At 49.3% G+C, this 20,604-nt stretch overlaps 1 protein-coding gene across 11 annotated transcripts in view; it reads right to left on the bottom strand.

The window, feature by feature from the left end:
- The window catches only part of MSI2 (musashi RNA binding protein 2), a 394,179-nt gene that overhangs the window by 371,689 nt on the left and 1,886 nt on the right, over positions 1 to 20,604 (bottom strand). For all 11 annotated transcript variants that reach the window (XR_009255164.1, XR_009255165.1, XM_058704376.1 and 8 more), the window contains exon 5: positions 16,954 to 16,995. Coding sequence is in view for 9 of the 11 variants with exons in the window: in XM_058704376.1 (XP_058560359.1) it covers positions 16,954 to 16,995 (42 nt within the window). In the remaining 2 variants the exon portion in view is untranslated. The remainder of the gene's footprint in view (positions 1 to 16,953; positions 16,996 to 20,604) is intronic.

Below are 20,604 nucleotides of genomic sequence, written 5' to 3'. Positions count from 1 at the left end.
AGGAAGCCTTCCCGAAACCCTACAGGAGATCCGGTTTCTCTGGTACGCCCCCTGAAACAGCCTACGCGTTTCTGTAGCATTCATTGTAATTATACTCCAATAACGGACCCTGCCATAGGTTAACAAACATGTCCCTGCCAGATGCAAATGTAGGGACGGGGCCATCGTCCTCACAGCTGGACCCCACTCCCCAGCTCTGGGCCTGGCTCAGGATAGGGCTCCAGACATTTGCTGCGTGGTGAGTAAACCGATCTCTCAGCCTGCCCTCCTCCGCACAGTACGCTCTGGCCTATACGGAACAGTCTGTGGCAGCAACCCCCGCCCCCCCCCAAAAGCCAGGCTTCCTAACGCTCCTACAGGTCCCTTGACTGGAGGCTCTTCCCACCGTCAAGATTCAACGCACAGGGGAGCGGCTCCATGAGGCCTGCCCTGCCTGTTCCCTCCTCTGTGTCCCCACCGTGTGCCGTTCAGACACACGGCCGCCGTCCCCACACTAGTACATCGTCTTGTTGATATACCGCCTCCCTGGGAGCGGCTGGAGGGCAGGGTCAGCGTCTGAGGCTCGGGTTCATCAGGGCCTGGGGGCACCCCAAGCAACTCTATCTGTCCAGTACACGGCCTGCGTTGCGCTCATTTGCGTTGCGCTCATTTGCAAGTATATCTTTTCTCCTGTCACGCAAAACGCTCTCTGCCACAGTCCCTCTTTCCACCCTCCCTTCAAGGGAGTAACAATAACAGTCTAACAACACCTCCTGGGATTTTCCCATCTATAGCCCCTACCCAGGCCCGCCCCCGAAAAGGAGACTGACAAGCAGCTGAGGGGACCCGGCTGTCCACCCCGAGCTGGTGTCCGCAGCTCCACATCGGCAGCGGCCGCAAAGGGCACAGACCTGCCCCCGCTTCAGCATTCCTGATGCACACACAGGCGTGAGAAGCAGGTGCCAGTGCCGACTCAGAGCCACCTCACCAAAGTGGGGGAGTACAGTGGGAGAGGAAGCGATCAAAACACAGGACTCTGTCTGCCAAACGCACTTGAGAACATTCTGAAATCGCAAATGGCCTTTGATCAGTCCTGCCTCAGTCACGCAAGGCTTCCATATTTCAGACAGTAACAGACGTGGGCTTCCAGAAACGAATGCGGGTCTCCACGTCACCTGGTGATCGGTTCCCCTCCGCTTCTCCCCCCTCCCCTTCCCCTGCAGCGGGGTGGCTAAGATGTCGAGCGAGGGCGGCCCCGATGCCCGAGCCCACAGCACTGTCTGGTGCCAGGGGACTCTAGCTGGGGACTGCAGGCAGGCCTCCCCCACACTTCCCTCCGCTCCGCTGGGCTCACGGGGCAGTCGGGGAGCACACCTGATGCATCGCTGAGACCCTCTCCATGTGCAGTGCTGGGTCCCCGCCACAGGTGCCCCGTCACCTACAGCTCCGGACCAGGCATTTCAGGGAGGCTTTGCCTCCTTGACCGCAAACCTCCCTGTGTGTGGGAACCTCCATCCAGATCAGAAAGTCCGTCTTCGCAGCTCAACCGTGCTCTTGGTGTGGCCCCGTCTGCCCCACACCTTCACATCTCGGAATCTTCGGCCAGACCACCACGTAGCTGTTAACAGTAAAAGTAGCCCCCACATACAAAGTGCCAACTAAGCACCCTTCGGGCGCTGTGATAAGCACTGCATGAACACTGTGGCGTGCGGTCCTTACGACGACCCTGTCCGGTGGATACTCACATCCCACTACCCCACTTTACAGGTCAGGAAATTGAGGGCTAGCCAAATGAAGTGAACTTCCCGAGGTCATACAACTAAGAAACGATTAGGCTAGAAACAAATCCCTAACGCTGCCTGATCTTGAGCTCATTCTCTTAAACCCTAACCGCTGCTGATTCCCACCACCCATCCCCTCATTCTCCTTCAGTCCGCAGATGGGGAAACTGAGGCACAGAGCTGCAAGGCAACGGGCCCGAGGTCACATTCAGCTATCTGGCACCGAGGGAAGAACCAGAAGCCGGGTCTCTCCCACTACACCTGGAACATTCACACCCAACAGTCAGCCATCCTCCTGACCCGACCACCCCGTCAAAAAAGAGAACAAACCCAAACCCACAGTCCAGAGAAGACAGATCCCTAACGTGATCCAACTAAAGAGAGCAGGTCCCTTCCTCTCTAGGTCTCTTGTGTCCTAACCGTACAGCGGGGCTCACTGGCTCTCTGCGTCCTTGTCCTCTGCACCACCACCCGCCCTGCAAAGACCCAGTCAGCACCGGAGAAGCTTCGACACAAAGACCTGGAGCCTCAGCACAAACCGAAGCGCCTCCCCGAGACCCAGCACGGAAGGGGGACTGCCTCAGAGAAATCCAAGCATCATCCGATTTAGGAACTCAGGAAATGAGTCCTGTCTCTTTCTGGAAGCCAAAGAAACGCACCCGCAGGGAAGGAAACTGAGGCAGAGCGCAGCGGCGGCCAGCAGGGCAAGGCCCAGAGGCAGAACCTCCCCGGGCCCCGGACTCCCCCACAGGCCCGTCATGCTCCTCTCCGAAGACCAGGGAGGGTCTGCCACATTTCCCTGGGAGCAGCCCCTCATCTCCGCTTCCTCTGTGTTGACCCCTTTGGCTCTGACACCCAGGAGCTTCCACAGGCAGCAGGCACGCGCCTGCGAGAAAGAGCGAGAAAACACTACCGCCGGCACAACGGTCGCGGCCCGCTCATCAAGCAAGCAAGGTCTAAACTGGCTCCTAATTAATATTAACCCTCCAAATCAGAGTCGTGCTCAGAAAACCCTGGATGAAGAGACACGGGGCGGGAGGGGAGTCTCCAATTTTCTTTTTACTTCATCTGGAAAATTAAGAGCACCGCTGATTTGAACAAGAAATCATCAAGGAAAGCAATCACAACTCCACACGGCCCGTAACTCGACGGACTTGGATGTGTAACCCGCCACTTTCGTGAGCTGAAATTAAAACGAGAGTGGCAAGAATAGCAATGACGGCACGGGTCTGTCCCTCCTTCTCCATCCTCAGAAAACACAAAAACCCCTACAGACGATTCCGAAGGAGTCAGGCAAGACATCCTCCTTGTTTCACAAAACAAGGCAGCAGAAAACTGGTCAAAGTCGCCATCTCAGTCCTTCGGATGAGGGTGTCCCCGAGACTCTTCCCCTCCAAGGATAATGAAGGGGGGCAGTGGGCGCAAAGAAGCGAAAGGGGGCAGGGGTGCCTGGAGACCCTCTGCTCCAAACTTAACACTTATTTGCTGTTTCTGCATTAATTACAATAAACTGCTTCATAGCCTAGCGATCACTTAATGGAGCAGCAAATATGGCTTTTTCCCTATAATTAGTCAATGTAATCTACCACTCTTCCCCTCCTCCCGGCCACCCACCCCCTTCCATCCTCTCGCACACACCCCAGCCCCTGCCCAGCATCAACTCATAATCATCATCTTGCTCCTCGTTCCTGACAACATCTGGAAAATTCCACCTGATGGGCATGAGGTGAAGGGAGCTAATCTGGAAATGGGCCCAGAGATCTGGACACATAGATGCTCCTAAGTCATCTGGGGGCTTTCCCTGATGACTTGAGCCCTGACGGCACAACCGGAGGGTCAGGCTTCTCCAGGCCGATGGCTGGGCACTGGACGAATTTCCTGGGGCTCTGGTACCCACATGTTTGTAGAGCAAAACCTACTGGGCTGTGTCCCCAAGTAAAAGGTTCTGTGAAAAGACACCTTCCTCCAGCCCGAGGTTCTCCCTCCCTCCCACTGTCCTCAGTCACAGCCGGAAATCTGAGCATCCCCCAAACCTCTTCAACCATCCAGCCCTGTGCTTCTGGTTACCAAGTGTCAAAGGAACAAACAAACTTACCTTCAGAGGCTTGTGGAAACCATCTAAGGTTGCTGACCAAATAAAATCATTGGAAATTTGGCTTTTGTGAAATGAAGCCCCTAAAACAGCCCGTTTGCCTGTAGACTGAAGATAAGAGCACCCCCTCTCCTGGCTAGCTTTTCTCTACTCAGCCTTCTAAGGACTCATCCCATAACTCCACAATCTCCAGCAAGAGAGGTATACTTTATATCTTTCCCATTTTTCAAGATACCCCCAAAACGCACACGCGCACGCACACACACACAGGAAAGGAAAGGAAAGGAAAGGAAAGGAAAGGAAAGGAAAGGAAAAGAAAGAGAAAAAGAACAAAAAGAAAAGGAAAAGGAAAAAGAAGAAAGAGAAAAAGAAAAGAAAAAGAAAAAAGCCCCTGCCCTTATAGAGGAAGGAACTGACACATTCTAAGCATCAACCATACACGAGGTGCCCGATTTACAGTGTCTCATTTCATCCCATGACTCTATTATCCCCATTTTTTAGGTACAGAATGGAAGCTCAGGAAAGTTTAGACACCTTCCCAAGGTCACAGGGTGAGTGGCAGCACCAAATTCCAACCAGAGGCCCGAGCGCCAGGGCCACGTGCCTACCAACCTACATGCCTCATTTGTTACAGCAAAGACCCGTGTTTGAATCCGAATTACACCGCGATCCCACCCAATCATATCTATTCACACACACATGTCCACACATGTATATACGCGCTCTTTTGTATTTCTCAACTGCTTAGGGAACAAATACGTCAGGCAGGAGCACTGTAGTGCCGAACAACAATTCCCCAACTATCAAGCAAGCACAGTCCGCATTTTGCCAGGTTCTTCCTCACGATACAGTAACTCACACACCCAAAGCGCCTGCTATGTGCCAGACACCGGCACTTTATACGTCAACTCATGGAATCCTTAGAGCATTCCACGAAGGAGAGACTATTATTGGGTCCATTTCACAGACAACAAAACTAAGGCATGGAGCATTTAGACACCTTGCTCCAGGTCACACAGCTGGTTAGTGGCAGAGCACGGACTCAAACTCAGCCTGCTCCCAGAGTCCAGGCTCTTACACCCTAAGCTACAGCACTTCAACAGAAAGCAGTTAAGAATAAAAATGTCGATGAGTAAATGTGGGGTGGGGCACAGGGTGGGACCAGGTCTGCATCTGGAGACCTGGATGGCACCACCTCATTCACAAGCTGCTGCCACGATTTCTCTTCCGTGAACAACTGTTCTACTCAAGCTCTCCTGCCGACATCTGAGACAAGGGCCCAGAAAGCCCGAGGAGCCGGTCTCCAGGCACCTTTTAAAGCCCCTGCACAGGCGGGGGAGACGTCTGAGGATGCTTGAGTTCTAGCCTACAAAGCACTTCTCTGCTGCCTGGGGGCGTTGTCTGGATAGCCCCGAGAAACGGTCATTGCCCATTAACACAATCAGCCCTTCTCCTGGATGCCCAGGGGGTCTGCTCACCCTCTCTGCATCACCTCTGGGCAGCTCAGGGAGGAGCTCAGGGGCCACTCCCGCGGTGGCTTCTGCTCTCATCCACTGGGGTCCTGCTGAAGAGGGGCAGCGAGAAGAGCTAACACTGCAAACGCACAGGCTCTGAGCAAACAGGGCGATGGGTGATAAAGGCAATCACGACATGCTAACGTGGCAGTGTGCCAAACACAAGCTGCCCAGGCAGGACTTGAGCTCGAAAGAACTTTAATTGAATTCTTTCAGCAAGTGCGGCAGAAAAATTCATAATGAGCTACCCCCCCACACACACACTAGGTCACTCACTTCTACACTTGCGTGGATCCAGTGAAAAATCACTTTTAACAAGGATACGGGAACATGTGTGGACGTTAACCCGAACGTCGTGTACTGCAGGGAAAAACAACGATCCGACCCGTGGATTTTTATTTTCAAAGCGATTTAAGTGAGGCATTCTGCCATAATCAGCTTTACTACCCCTGTTAGTATAGGAAAACAAGTTCTGAACCTAGCTCCCTCGTGGAAAACGCAAAATTTGTATAATTAAAATTATACTTGTGAAATTCAAACACACTTTAATTTCCTAAGGGTCCCCTAATCAAGTCAGAAGTTCTTACTAAAACCAATTATCCGTTTTGAAAACAGAAGAGGAAACATACGCACGGAGCAGTCTTGTGGAGATTCACAGCCCAATTTTTTTCCTGGGCTCAAGTGCCCCTGATTCGATCCTCTCTCCCCGGGTGCAAGGGAAAGTGAACCTAGCTCACTGGTTTTGATGAAGGGTTATGTGCCTGAGTTTAAACATTTTCTGTTTGTTTGTTTGCCCTCAGCTACAAAAGTGACCCACCTGAGAGACATCCCAGAGGGAATGGAGTTGAAGGGATAAAAGAAAGAAACCAGGCGAGCATCAATAAATACACAGTTTCCCCCCACCCCTCCCCACTCCGGGCCCCATCGGGTGTTTTGGCTTAGGATCTCCCAGCAGTTTTCAAACACCTGCCCAGTACTGTGCAGGATACTCCGAATGCTCCCTCCGCTGCCGGGCTGAGGCACGAGACAGAAGATGCCAGCTTCACTCCTGGAAAGGGCAGAGAAGGCACCAAGAACCCCAAGGCCCCACTGGATGAGGCTGCGACACCCTGGGATCTCACCGCCTCGCCAGGTAATCTACCCGAGATGTTCCTGCTCTTCCTGGGCAACTGGAAATTCTTGCACAAGAACAACGTGGAAATACAGAATACACTCCAAGGCACTAAAATATTTAAAAGCGGCAGTTGTGACGTTCCATTTATACCATCAATATGAAATGTTATCACGATGGCCAGGGCTTGAAAAAAAAGGAGGGAGATGGGGCGCCTGGGTGGCTCAGTCGATTGAGCGTCCAACTTCGGCTCAGGTCATGATCTCACTGTTTGTGGGTTCGAGCCCCGCGCTGGGATCTGTGCTGACATCTCTGAGCCCGGAGCCTGCTTCGGATTCTGTGTCTCCCTCTCTCTGCCCCTTCCCCACTCATGCTCTGTCTCTGTCTCTCTCCCTCTCTTTCTCTCTCTCTCAAATATATATAAACATAAAAAAAAAAAAAAGGGAGAGGAAAAAAAATACGAGCGAACAGGTTTTCTCCTCCTGGTTCCCTAGGACCCATTTCGGGGATGAGAATGTTGACCTTTCACACTCTTGGCTTCAATGTTCCAGCAGCGCCCAGGGCTGTGGCGACCACCTCCAGCGCCACCCGCCCAGGCTCCCGCAGGGACCCGGAAGATAAAACAAAATGCTTCCAGGTTTCAAACTTTACTTTGCAGTGGGTGGAAATGGAGAAGCCGCCACACGTGGCCTCTCTAGGAGGGAGAATACTGCAGCAGGCCGAGCGGGGTCTGGTGTTACAACTTCCATCGGAAGGCCCTGGGAAACACGGTGCGTGTGTGCACACACACACACACACACAGGCGCCCACGCAGGCATGCAGAAGGGGACACACTCAGCCGAGAGCAAGTCATGGGAACTGCAGCTTTGCTGGTTCCTTGCCTCCCTCCCACCAGAGCGGTCACCTCATTAATGTCACTCAGCATCACGTTTTGCTACACTCCGTTCCCGCAGGCAGCCCAAAGCCGGCTTCCATTGTAAACTTCTGTTCCTCAGGAAACTATCAAAAGCTTTGACTGGAGAGGAGAAAAAGAAAAACTTCCAGAAGGCCTCTCTGCTCACTCGTCCCACTCCTCCAAGTTTTTCTCTGTGGTGCTTTATTCAAAATCACTACACACACAAACCACGCTCTGAAAGTCATTTACAACATGCCAGCTTTAAAAAAAAAAAAAAAAAGAAAAAGGGAAAAAAGAAAAGAAAAAAAGAGCTAGTGATTGCTGTGGCCCGTCTACCTGCAATTGCCCAAAGAGAATAATTCATTTCGGTGGAGGATATGGATGAAGCCCTGAATACATTCTAACACCGTTTTCTGCCCTTCGAAACAATAAAAATGTAAAAACCCAGACGAAAGAAGGCCTGAGAGAATCTCTTGACCCCAAGGAATTTATTCTCTTGGATCTTCTAAAGCACTCTCTCCCCAGAATGCATCATCAAGACCATTTTATTAGATTTTTCTAAACCCTTGAAATTGTCACATAATTGAAACAGAAACAGCAATTTAGAGCTCCGAATGGATTTCTTAAAAAGAAGAGTCTGGGCTGGCCCAACATCCCATCCTTGGCTGCTCTCACCCCTAACCTAAATTTAAGACCCTTGCACACAAAACCCTATTTATCTTTTAAATCCTCCCTTGCCATAAAAGTTACACATTCCCCTAATGCCTTAGATTTCAGGACATTTGGGAGAAACTCATCCCAGACAACAGGCTAAAAAAAGAATCCATTAGCATTAACTTGCCTGTCACAGTCAGTGACAAATAAATGAATGTGATGCTTTCAGATCAGTCATTGGTGGAACTACCCCCAGGCAGATAAAGACCAGGCCTGGGAGAGAGAAGGCTCACGGAGAGACCTCTCACACAGCGGTGTCTGAGCTGTCCCCCAGCTGCTCCCCAGGACTTCGCTCTCAAAGGCAGCAAAAACACAGGCATCAGACACAGAAAAGGAAACACATTCCCAATGCCCACCGGGCAACCCCAAGAGGAAGGATGGTTGCTATCTCCCCTTCGAGAGCGAGCACCCCCAGGAGCAGACCAAGCCACTGGACACGCAGTTCCCTGATTCTCAACGTGCTGTGCTATCCGTCACCCCCAGGCACGACGACGGTACCCACAAGCTGCTGCGTAAGGTCCTCCTATGATCCAGCCAGGGCCATCTTGGGAAACAGGAACAGATGACCGATGCTCACGCTGGGTGCCCCATGTACAGATACCATCCTACGCCCTTCGTATGCATGAACCCATTTAATCTCCTAAACGAACCTAGGATGTAGGTACTGTCGACTCCCCCCCCCCCCGCCGTTTTACGGATGAAGAAATGGAGGCACACACCACACTCCTTAGCTCGTCAGTGGCATTCAGCTGTGCTGACGAGGTGTGTAGAAAACAAGCAGTAGACACGAACCTGACTGCCATCGATGAACCTGACTTCATCGGCCAGACTGCCACGAAATCTGTTCCTCAGCCTGAGCACTTTACAAGCAGTCAGGCAAAGCACGAGAACCTAAAATCTACCCGCTCGTGCTGGATGCGGCAGGGCTTAGCGGTTAAGAGATCAAGGACCTGGGGGAGCCTGGGGGGCTCAGTCGGTTAAGCATCTGACTTCGGCTCACGTCATGATCCCGGGGTTTGCGAGTTCAAGCCCCGCGTCGAGCTCTGTGCTGACAGCTCGGAGCCTGGAGCCTGCTTTGGATTCCGTGTCTCCCCCTCTCGCTGCCCTTTCCCTGCTCGTGCTCTGTCTCTCTTTCTCTCTCAAAAATAAACATTAAAAACATTTTTTTTTTAATTAAAAAAAGAGAGAGAGAGCAAGGACTTGGAACCCGGACAGACGGTGGTCCAAAGGCCAACAGTGATCGACCCTTACTAGTATTGTGGCACTAGGAAAGCCACTGGCCCTGCCTGGGTCTCAGTTTACCAGTCTGTCAAGTGGAGAGAATACCCACTACTGCAAAGGACTGTCGTCAGGATTAAATTAAAGGAGATTAATTACACAGAGGCTTAAAATAATGCCTTGAACATACTGACTCACAATGTAAGTAACAGCCCTTATTTTGAGTTGGGATTTTTTTTACTATTATTACTATTCAAGGTCTCAGATAAAATAAAAAAGTACAGCAGGCAGACACACACCCTTGAGAAACTTTCCAGATCGTTGGGAGCTTGATGCTATCTACCCTTGAAAGAGAGAGAGAATAGAGATAATGCGGTCATGTATGTGGGGCCCAGTGGGAGTCCTGCCCCAAGGCTGCTTCTACAATGTACCACGGGGTGCTCGGTCCCAAGACCACCCTTGCTCACAGCTCTCACATCACAAGAGGCACAGGTCACACGACTCCAAAATCTCACGTTCTTCACACCAGGCAGCCACTCTGAGTGAAAGGTGACCCCGAGCAGACCTAGGAAGTCACAGGTGAGGCTGCTCAGAGCCACAGTGCCCACACCCCAGTGACATACAGACAATCTGCGACTTCCATCCCGAGAGATGCCATCTCATTGTCTATGCACAGTAAGGTCAAGATCACGGCTCGGACGAGGCCAGAGTAGAAAACCCCTGGGATTTTGTCTAGATCATGGCCCCCTGTTCAGCACATAAAGGGGAGAGGAAGGGAGACGATGGAAACAGGAGAATGACGGCGCTCCTTCCAGTTGCCACACACCCCAAAGAGTGGGCGTGGCAACTGCCAAGAACATCGCTCCTGAAGAAGGGCCTGCAGCCAGAGAGAACGCAGTACGAATGACGCTGAAGGCACAAGTCAGGGGTGGGAAGATCCCCATGAAACCGCATCAGCCACCGTCCCACTAGCGACCCCGGCTTCTATACTGACCCCCAAAAGCTCAGAACGTTGTACGGAGCATCCCCGGGATCCTGCACGCGCAAAACAGGCTCCCCAGCGCATGCCAAAGGAAGCACTCTCGTCTGCTCTGCCTGGCATGCGAGGCAACCCAGCCCAGCCCCGGCTCGTCTCCAGGCCTGAATCCCCAGCGCCGGGCGTGTGCACCACACACCCTTTGCTCCAGCGGCACACCGACCTCTCCGAGCCCCCCGCACCAAGAACTGCATGCCTGCCATTCTTCCCTCCTTCCTGCTCCTCAGGATCTAGGGCAAAGACCACCTCCTCCGAGAAGCGATCTTAGCTCTTCCTTCCTCTGGAGACCATGCCCGCCTCTCTGCTGTGCTTCCCACACCCTGTCCTGTACCACGGGGTAGCACCCCTCCTCCCACCCGGGACCTAAGACCCTTGAAGACGAGAGCCGTGTCACCTTTGCGTTCTGCATTCATTCCACCTGGACGGAGACGGACACTATGCCAAGGAGCAACAATCAACGCTGAGGTTTGTTTTTTTGCAATTACTAAAAGCTACTTGTGCCCTTTGAGTTCACTGTCCAATAGTGGAAGCAATAAGGCACACACTTAAATAACCGTGAAACTCAGAACAAAGCGCCTAATGTAGTCCCCGGTGCCGAGCAGAAAACTTGGTAACTGCCGAGGACTGAGAGTGGCCGCTAAATGCACTGAAGATACAGTCTGTCCCCACCCCACCCCCCACTCCTGCGTGTTACGTTTCTGTCCACCTGCTCTCTACTAATCTGCCCCACTAGAGTGAAGGCCCCATGAGGGCAGGGACTTTTTGGTCTTGTTCTCCACACTATCCCCCGAAACGCACACATTCTCTGGCACATAACAGGTGCTCGGTAACGTCTGGTGAATAAATAAATGAACACGTGCCCAGCACAGTGCCTAATGAACGCATCCGTGAGTCTCTGCTAACTTATTATTGCCTATTTTTTGCTCACTTATTTTACTGTGACTATTACCGTAGCTTGCCCTAACCGAAAGAGAAGATAAGGCGCTATGGAAATCCAGAGAAAGAAATATCACATGGAAGAGAGAGCAGAAACAGCTCCGTGGAAAAGGTAACCCAAATCGGGCTTTGAAAGAGAGGTCTGTTTCGCACAGGAGGGAGAAGAAAGGGCGGTTCGGGTGGGGATACACCAAAGGGTAGCTATTCAGAGAAGGGGGACCGGTAGAAGAGAAGGAACCTGGAAGAAGACCGCCCCCCATCCCCCCGCCGTACAGATCTTGAAGGGCATGTACCACCAGGCTAAGAAGTTCAGACTTTGTTCGGTGGGCATTGAGGGTTTCCTGAATCCCCCCAAAGTGGGTGCACAGAGTCAACAATTAAACACACTTAAGCAAGCCCTTGTTCGATGAACACATCAGATCGAACATGAGATCAGAGGAGGTGAACTGCATCTCCCTTTTGCGTTCTTGGGACTTTTGGCCAGAGAACATTCAGGTTTAAAAACACAAAAGGACAAGAAGATGGATATGTCATCTCAAGGGGCACCCACGAGGGTCAGCTGGTTCCTCAGACAGTGCCCCCCTCTTCTTCTGTTCTTGGGGGGCAGAGGGTTCTCACCTGCCTGCCAAAAACGTGACACAGAACACATGAGCTCCAGCTTCCCGGCAGACTGACCTTAACACTGAAACGAAAGCATGCAAACGAAAGGCAAAATTCTCGGGAAAGGACATTTGGAGGACGAAGTGCCCCTCCTGTTGAGCTGACACCTGCTGCTGACTGAACACAGGAAGGAGCCACGCTCCCCGACGAGAAAGCAGCTAAGCCACTAATCCCCCAGGGTCCTTGCGGCCGTGGACAAGGCTGCAGACGCACCACCATGTCCCCGCCGGGAGCCAGAAACCCACCGGCAGGCCGGTTAACGGTGGCCAGCGAGGTGACAGCTGCAGATCGTCCAAGATGGCAGGACGCTAGAACGACCCGACCCACAGCAGCAGGGGAAGGCCAGCTGCTGAAAACTCACCCCTCGCCCGCCCTTGAGGAGCTGCCAAGAAACCACTGCCCCAGAACAGGAGGTGCGTGGCTAAGACGTTCGCGCTGTGCTGCACCCATCTGGACGGACGGATGCTTAACAGAGAACCTTCCAGGCCCTGGAGCCTCATCAGCGGATGAGACGGGAGCAGGAAAGCCCGGCCTTGGCTCAACCTTGCCACAACTTAGCTGTGTGACCTGGAGCAGCCGACCTGACTTCCCTGGACGTCAGCTGCCTCCGCGGTGAAAAAGGCAGGCTGGATTCATCTCGAGCATTTAAGTTATTCCATGTCAACCATCAACAGCTCCCTGCCGGCAGGGGGCTTACATTCCAATCAGGATTTTTCTTAGGTCATTTTCCATTATTCTAACTTTCCTTCTTCTGCACAAATAATTCTATAACGGGGCGCCTGGCTGGCTCGGTCTTGATCTCGGGGTCGTGAATTCCAGGCCCACGTTGGGTGTAGAGATTACTTAAAAACAATAGTAAATAATTCTATAACACTGATATCAGCAGACGATTGCAGGCACTACTTTGCATCAGGCTCCCAGCAAAGAACTCTGCATACATGCTGAAAATCACTCCACGCTGGGCACTACACCCCTGTTTTAAAGAGGAGGAAACTGAGGCCTGGAGGGGCTCATGTGATGTGCCCACCGGTCACCCAGCTGCTACTGAAGGCAACTGGAAAGAGGATGAAGAAATGAGATCTCCGTTGATCAACAGATAAGGTTCTGGCCTCTAAAACCTAAGACGGTAAATGGCAACTCGGGGGGGAGTGGAGAATGCTTTATTCCACACAAGGAGAATCAGGGCAGACGGGGAGTTACGCCCAGACTCACTCAGGCCAGAAGATGTTCGGCAGCCTCCTGGTTTTTCCGCACGAGAAAAAGAACCCGCAGGCTTGAGCAAAAGTCTTCCAGGCAGCCAACGCTTCTGCCCAAAGGGACTGACAAAATGATATGACATGATTGATCCCAATCAGCCCCGTTTCTCCAATGGCTTTAAATTAAGTCATCTTTTTAGAACAGCACGACCATTTTAATTTTTTAAAAGACAGAGAGGAGGAACCTCTTCCATTTTTTACAAAATGAAATAATCATCCAGAGAAATAGGAAGATACAGAACGGACCTATCGTCTTCTGATCAAAATGTACTTCACTAATTAACGGCCACTAGTCTCCAAAGAGTCGCCCCTCGACTAGTTAATAAAGCCCCATTATACTTCACTTGAGATGTGAGCATTTACGTCGCAAAGGGGGGATAATGAACTGCAGGATTCAAAACCCTTCCTTCGGGTCGCTCATTAAAATTCTGGTCAAAACGGATTTTTATTTATATGATACATTAAAGAATATTATGACAGTACTGATGTGAAATCTGTTCTTCACTGCCACGGATTTTCTTTCGTATTAAGTTACAGTTTCTTTCCACTAGTCTTGTTTTAACACCTCCACGACTATTTCTCTGGCGGGTGCTAGCAAAAAGGGACAGCCAGAAAGCAGAGAAATGCATGTTAACTGAAACGCTGGCTGACGTATCATTTACAAGCTCCTCGCCCAGCCCTCGACGGGGGACGGCGGGGGGTGGGGGGGTAGGGAGGTGGGGGGGCACAGTTCACCTCACACTGGGACCCTAACACATACACACAGAAGTTTTATTGAAGGGGGATAAACAAAAACTAAATAAGGCTTGACTTAAAGTTCTATACTCCTGCCAGCCGGGTTTTGGCTTCTCCAACACTAACTTCGGTCTGAAATCCCCATGGTTGGGCTCAAATTCTATCGGAAAATAACCGTTGACAAGGAAGGCACTTTCTCCCCACCCTGCCCCAACTCCCAACCAGCACAGGCCTCTTTTGCCAAATCCCCAGCCGCTCCCCTGGAGTTGAGCAACCCAGAACCGTGTGAAAGGATGCCCTCGGGGGTCGGATGGAGACACACTGCCAGACAGAGTCACACAATGGGATGACATCACAAGGGCTGGGTGAATCACCCAACCAGGGAACTTCAAAGGGCGCGCTGGCTGTCGTGCCCCTCGAAGCCCGATGACCTCTCTGAGCTGCCTCCTCTGCCGTAAGGGACAGGTGATACTCCTAGATGCCCTCCACGCCCCGCAGCACACAGGATCGCACACTGGGCGAGGGGCTAGGTTGCCTATACACCGCTTCTCAACCCACGTGTGCCTCAGTTTCCTCATGTACAAATTGGACATAACACTAATACCCACCCTCACAGGACATGGGTGAAGACGAAGTGAGTTCGCATACGCACTGTCCCTACAACAGTAACTGGCACATAAATTCAGATGACACCAGCATTATTACGAGGCCTCTCGTGGGGACTGGGGTGACAGCCTAACAGAGCTAAGAGTCAAAACAGCAGTAACACATACGGTATTACCACCACATTCCAGGTCTTCCTTTCTGGAAGCACCTGACCTTTATTAACTTATTTAATCCACGCAAAAACTTGATGAGATGGGGTACATGAGGTTCCAAGAAACCAAATGATTTGCCCGGATTCACACAGCTAATGAGCGGCATGGCCAGGATCCGAACCCCAGCCGTTGAGTCTGAAAACAATAAGAATGACGATTAAACCGACAAAAACAACGGGAGTGGTGGAGATGAGGAGTTAGGAGGTCCTCACCCTGTGCCACACACCCTGTGTGTGTCCTCTTTTATTCCTCACAAAACCTGCTAAGGGAGCTACTCCCATCACTGCCATTATACAGAGGAGCAAACAGACTGGGGAAGGTGGTTTGCTCCGTGTCTCGGGACCTGGGGATTCAGATGGAGATGACGGACAGGAAAGTCCTTTGTAAACTGTGTCATAAAAAGCAAGGTATTGTTATGCAATCCCTAGAACGCCATGGAAAGATGTCTTCCCCCACCTGGTATAATGTTTGCTCACATCCAAAAGTCTGACAATCCGCCTAAAACATCCCAGACTCCAGGTTGGGGGCGGGGAAAGGTGCACACCTTGACAAGTTCGAGAAATAGTCTGTCTCATTTTCAAGTTGAATGCCTCGCTGAAAAGCCAAATGCCAGAGTATGTTAAATTGAAATATAGCCTTCTTGGTTTAAAAAAAAAAAAAAAAAAAAAAAAAAAAAAAAAAAGTGGCAGGGGGTGAGGGGCGGGGAAACAACAGGGAAGAGAAAACAGGTCAAACCCACGGTTTGACCAAGTCAGGGATTTTTCCAGTTTCCCTCTAGGGTAATCTGATCCTAGTTCTGGCTGATCAAATGACTAACCTGGAAATTTGAAGATTCACACTTATGGAAGAAACAGTAATTCTTCCAAACCCAAGAAATCCTGCTAGTTCTGGAAGCCTCTGAAATGTCAAGGATTGCATACAGTTTGAAAAGCAACCTTTAAACAGGTAACAGTTCCAAAGTTTGTGCTCTGTACGGAAAAAAAATCTAACCTCTTTGGTTCAGTAATTGCTATTCTTTGCTTACTTATTAGGAAAAAAATGTCTTAAGAAAGTATTTTGCCATATTTACTTAAGAGATTTGCGTTTCCTTCGAAAGACAAGAAAGGAAAAGAAAAATTATATGGAAAAAAAAAAGGAAGGAAGGAAGGATCACATGGCAAGGTCTAAACCTGAAATTCTCAAAATCTCATCCACAAATGCTAACTTTTTCTTCATTAAAGTTCTTCATCCCTCCCTTGACACAATGAAAAGCTTGCACTGCTGGGAGACTATGCTTGAAGAAATAAACTGAATTTTCAAAAGCCACAGCCCTTTCCCTTTGTGACCTAGAATCAAGAAGTTTTGCCAGTTACCCTCTCCCTAGAAGAATTCCAAGGCCACAAGATACAGAAAAAGTCTCTCCTGAAATTATACAGGGAAGAAAAAAGTATAATTAAAACGTGCAATTGTAACACATAAGCCTGTACATTTCACCTCGGGTTCCATGCAGCTCAGCTCTGTTCTCAAAGCCAGAGCTGGCAAGCCCCGTGGAAACCACACACTTGTGAAAAAGTGAAGGCCTATCTCGATCCCTGAAGCAAATCCTGTAGTACCACTTCTCCAAGGTTCTGTCCTCAGGACTTGTCCCCCAGGCCCTGGCACTCGCAGAAAGAGTAGCACTGTTGGTTTCCAGTGGGCCCTGAGTGATCCCTCCCACCTGAAACCAGAACATCCACTGCCTCCTCTGTCAGATTTAGGGCTTCGTGGGTCTACGAAGTTGTTTCCAAGAAAAGACAAGCTGTTTACTCAAATTCTACTCCTCTCCATAAACTCCACGTTGCAAGTCCTCAAAAGAAGAACCCTCCAAAAAAGACTCACAAGCAAATGTCCAAGTTTTCCTGATATGATCTTGGCAATGCTCAAAAAATAAATAGAGGGTTTGCATAAATATTGCAACAGATGGAGCTCTGTCCTCCCACGAAGGATCAGGGTTGGCCCTGCCCCCTGTTGGATGCTCAGAACCCACCTCGGGACGGCTAGATTGCAGACGCACACGGTTATCTGGCGGAGAGCTCCTTGCCCGGGCCTGGACTCTCACAGCCACAGGCTGGTACCCTGAAGGAACTGAGGGCACCAGGTTTCAATGCTTCATTGCCAGTACTCTGAAATCTGAAATCCTTGGCGACCATCTCTGAGCGCTAAAATCCTACTACTGATTCTCCCACTTACCTTGGGTTGTGCCCGACGAGGAAATGCAACTTTGGGGTCGATCTGGGGGAATAAAAAGGGAAAAGTGAGAGTCAGTTCCAGTATTGGGAGACAGGGAAAAAAAATTATGATTAATCACCTAATTATTAATCACTCATTTCTCAGGCTTATAACCCAGCTTTTAGTAACCGTCTCAGGCCACTCAAAAGTTCCTTAAGCTTTGATCCAAACTTTACTCATCCCTCCCACAATGTAACAAAGAAAGCTAGCCTTTCTAAATGCCCTACCACGTATTTCAATGTGTGATGCTCCTAATAAATTAGATCCCACATGTTCTTATTTAAGCAAACGCTGGTCTTCCACAGGCACTGGACATTGAATGGTTACTTTCATCTAATTTGCATCTCCCAGCCACGGGAGAAGAGATGGGAACATCATCGTTGAAAAAAAAATTATAACCTGAAAAATTAAACGTAAGTTTCAGCAGTAGGTAACTGGATAGTACATCTTCTCCCGGGTGATAACTAAACAAGGCAGGTGGGAAAGGAGATTCCCAAAATTCTTTTAAATCATCAACATCCAAAAACTCTCCAAAGAGATCCAACACGATGCTCGACTTGAGTCCGTTCATTCGTGTTGGCAAAAGCATGGTTACCTGAGTTGACCAAAAAGATAGCTCATTCTGTATTAGACCTCGAGGGAAAGCAGGTGTCAAAAACTATTCGTTCTTAAGAAATAATAATAATAAGATAAAAAGAAATACATGAGCTAAAACCACCTGGATTTTAAAAACCACACGGGGTAAGACTCTATGAGCAACCAACCTCAAATTACAAAAGTAAGGAAGGCCATCATGGGGAGAGGGTAAAAAAAAATGACTGAAAAAAAGAAGTTAGAATCTAGTGTATCGATCAGGATATTCCTCTTACCCCAACCCCAATCGGAATGGAAAAACATTCTCTACCCCAGATCAAATGCAGAACCCATGATTCTCAATCAAGGAATGGCTTTAAAACTCAAAACAATTCCCACGGAAACACTTGAAATCTAATAGGCTGATTCCAGGTGGGGGGAGTTGTTGGATAGAAACTATGGGGAGGGAAAGAATAAAAAAATTCCCCATTACTGGTTTTCATTAGATTTCTAAATATCACAAATCTTTGGGTAAAACTCAACACAGAATATTGCTACAAGTTTATTTAGAGGCTCTGGCTTTCATAGTACAATTTGCCCCTTTTAAAATGTAAACCTGAACCTTGTTTTCAGTTCTGTCATTGAGGGGGTTGGAATAATGCTTTGGGGAAAAGCACAGAGAAGGGGGAAGGCACACCAGATAGTTCTTGCTCCCAGACTTATATCCCTTAGGACATCCCAGCAGTTAAGACATACAAAGATTTACTACTTTTATGAAGGTAGTTTACAGACCTAACAAAAATCCACAGCATGTTTTTTTTACCTTTAAACATCACCTGAGAAATGAGAGATTACTTTTCAAAAACTAAAACAGACAAAAGTCTCTGATCTAGGAAACTACCCTTTCATCAAGATTAACATTACCGCATCTACAGGTGTATTCAGCACTGACTAGAGCTGTCTACAAGAGAAATACAACAGGTGTGGATTTTCCATTCTGTTGACCAAACATTAAGACAGATCCGTCTTTTTATAAATACTCCCCCAAACTACTGGGTTTTTGGGGTTTTTTTTGGCCGACCAGCACAAAATTGCAGTAAGAAGTCACCTTGTTTGTGCAGAAAAAGGTGAGGGACGTGTTGGGAGAGAGACCCGAAGTTGGGGGAATAGGGAACAGTGAAGAAAGTGAAACACTCAAGAAATATCTAAAATTACAAAAACCAAAGCCAATTCAGAACGCCCATATCGTGTGTTGTGAAAACAGCATGCTATACCACCAGGCAAGTTCGAGGTCTTCAGTGTGCAAAGTAGGCACTCTGAAATCTCTCAAGGAGGGCACAGGTCAAGACAGGTATGGCAAATCCCAACCTTTTGCACATCCCTGTCAACTATTTTCTTTTTTTTTTTTTAACGAACAACAAAAACAAAAACAAAAAACTACCAAAAATTAAAACATGAGTTAGTTAGGTACAGCTCTACTTACTGTAGCTACAAATCCTCTAGGAAAAGACTAGGGTACTATTTTGGATGTGAATGGCCGTTACCTAAACAAAGCTTTTAAGGTAACGTAAACAAGATCCTCGTTTCCATGTCAATAAACCAACCGCTTCTGCCTCCTGCACTGAACGTTGAAACAAAGTCAAAATCTAGGTTATACTAAAGAATAGTGACCAAAACATATCCACAAACAATTAGGGAGGGAAAACCACAGGCTTTGCACCTGATACTGAGGGCTATGACCCACCAACCACCATAGAAACCAAATACTATTTCTCTTACCCGGGGTAGGGAGAGGGAGTGAATAATAAATTCCTGAATTTGCCTTCAAATATTTTCCTCTTTAATTCTGCTAGCTTTTTGAAACGTCTAGCCAAGAAGTTAAGGAGGAAAAAAAAAAATTTCTTCAGACACTCATTATCACCCTACAAATGACTGTCCCTAAAATTAAATTATCTAAAAGCACAAAAAGGCTGGGCTGCAAGTTATGACAAGTCCAGCACAATTAATAAAGCAACTTAAAATGTGTGGGGGTCCTGTCTTTGGGGGTAGGGACCTCTGAACAGAGAAAGAGGGTAAATTTGCAAATAAATTCACTTGCACCAAAGGTGGCCAGGTTTCTTTTCTTTTTCTTTTTTTTTTTTTTTTCCATTTCCCCTCAATGTAAAAGCCAAAAGGGACTTCAAAGATCACCCTGTTCCACTCCTGTATTTAACAGAAAAGGAAACTGAGGCCCTGGGGCAGGGAAAAACTTGCCCAAGTTCATAAAGGGCAGCTGGGACTAGAACTTGACCCCTTGCCTTGCCCCACTACCCACCACAGAGAAGAGTGGTCCCAAGCGGCCCAGCACTGCATCCCAGTGTCACCTCAGGGACCCTGCTTTGGCAGATGTATAAAAACTGTGGGGAAATTCTAATAGCGGTAAAGGGAAAGGGGAGAGCCACAAAGCCAACACAGGGGTCTAAATAGAACACCACGAGCTCCCCCCTGCATTATATTTACTGCTATATACTAGTATCTTTCTTCCCTTCCTCTTCTAATCTCTACCGAGAGACTTTTCCTCTCTCAACACTGGACTCTGAAACCTTCTAATGCTATAAAAGTATCCACGTTCAAAATAAAGGATCGGGGGCGGGGGGGGGGGGGGGGGGGGGAGGAAGCAAAAACAAATCACTTGGAAACCCCAGGCCTTATCAGTCTTAGATTTCACTCCATCTGGAGTCACCCGCTGGACGCCTAGCTTGGCTCTATGAGGTCTCTCCTCCTCAAACCACATTCCAAATCCGAAGTGCCCCAAGAGGAACCTGTTGCCTGAATCTGTGATTAGCGCCCCCTCGCCGTCTTCCCGTCCCCGGTCCCTCTCGGCTGGCCACGGAGCGGGCTGTGCCTTCTAAAAGCCAGTTCCCACAGCCACAGTTGGTAACGCGTGCTATGCTCGGCTGACAAAGAAAAGTTGCCTTTGCTCTGTGGTGTAGTTTCTCTGCAGGGTCCCTGGGCCCCGATAGATAGCCTCTCCCCAAGCCCACCCCTCCCCCAAGCCTT

Source organism: Neofelis nebulosa, chromosome 16 (assembly GCF_028018385.1).
Source record: "Neofelis nebulosa isolate mNeoNeb1 chromosome 16, mNeoNeb1.pri, whole genome shotgun sequence".
Taxonomy (NCBI): Eukaryota; Metazoa; Chordata; class Mammalia; order Carnivora; family Felidae; genus Neofelis; species Neofelis nebulosa.
Note: the sequence above shows the minus strand (reverse complement) of the source record. Positions and strands in the feature narration are given on the sequence as shown.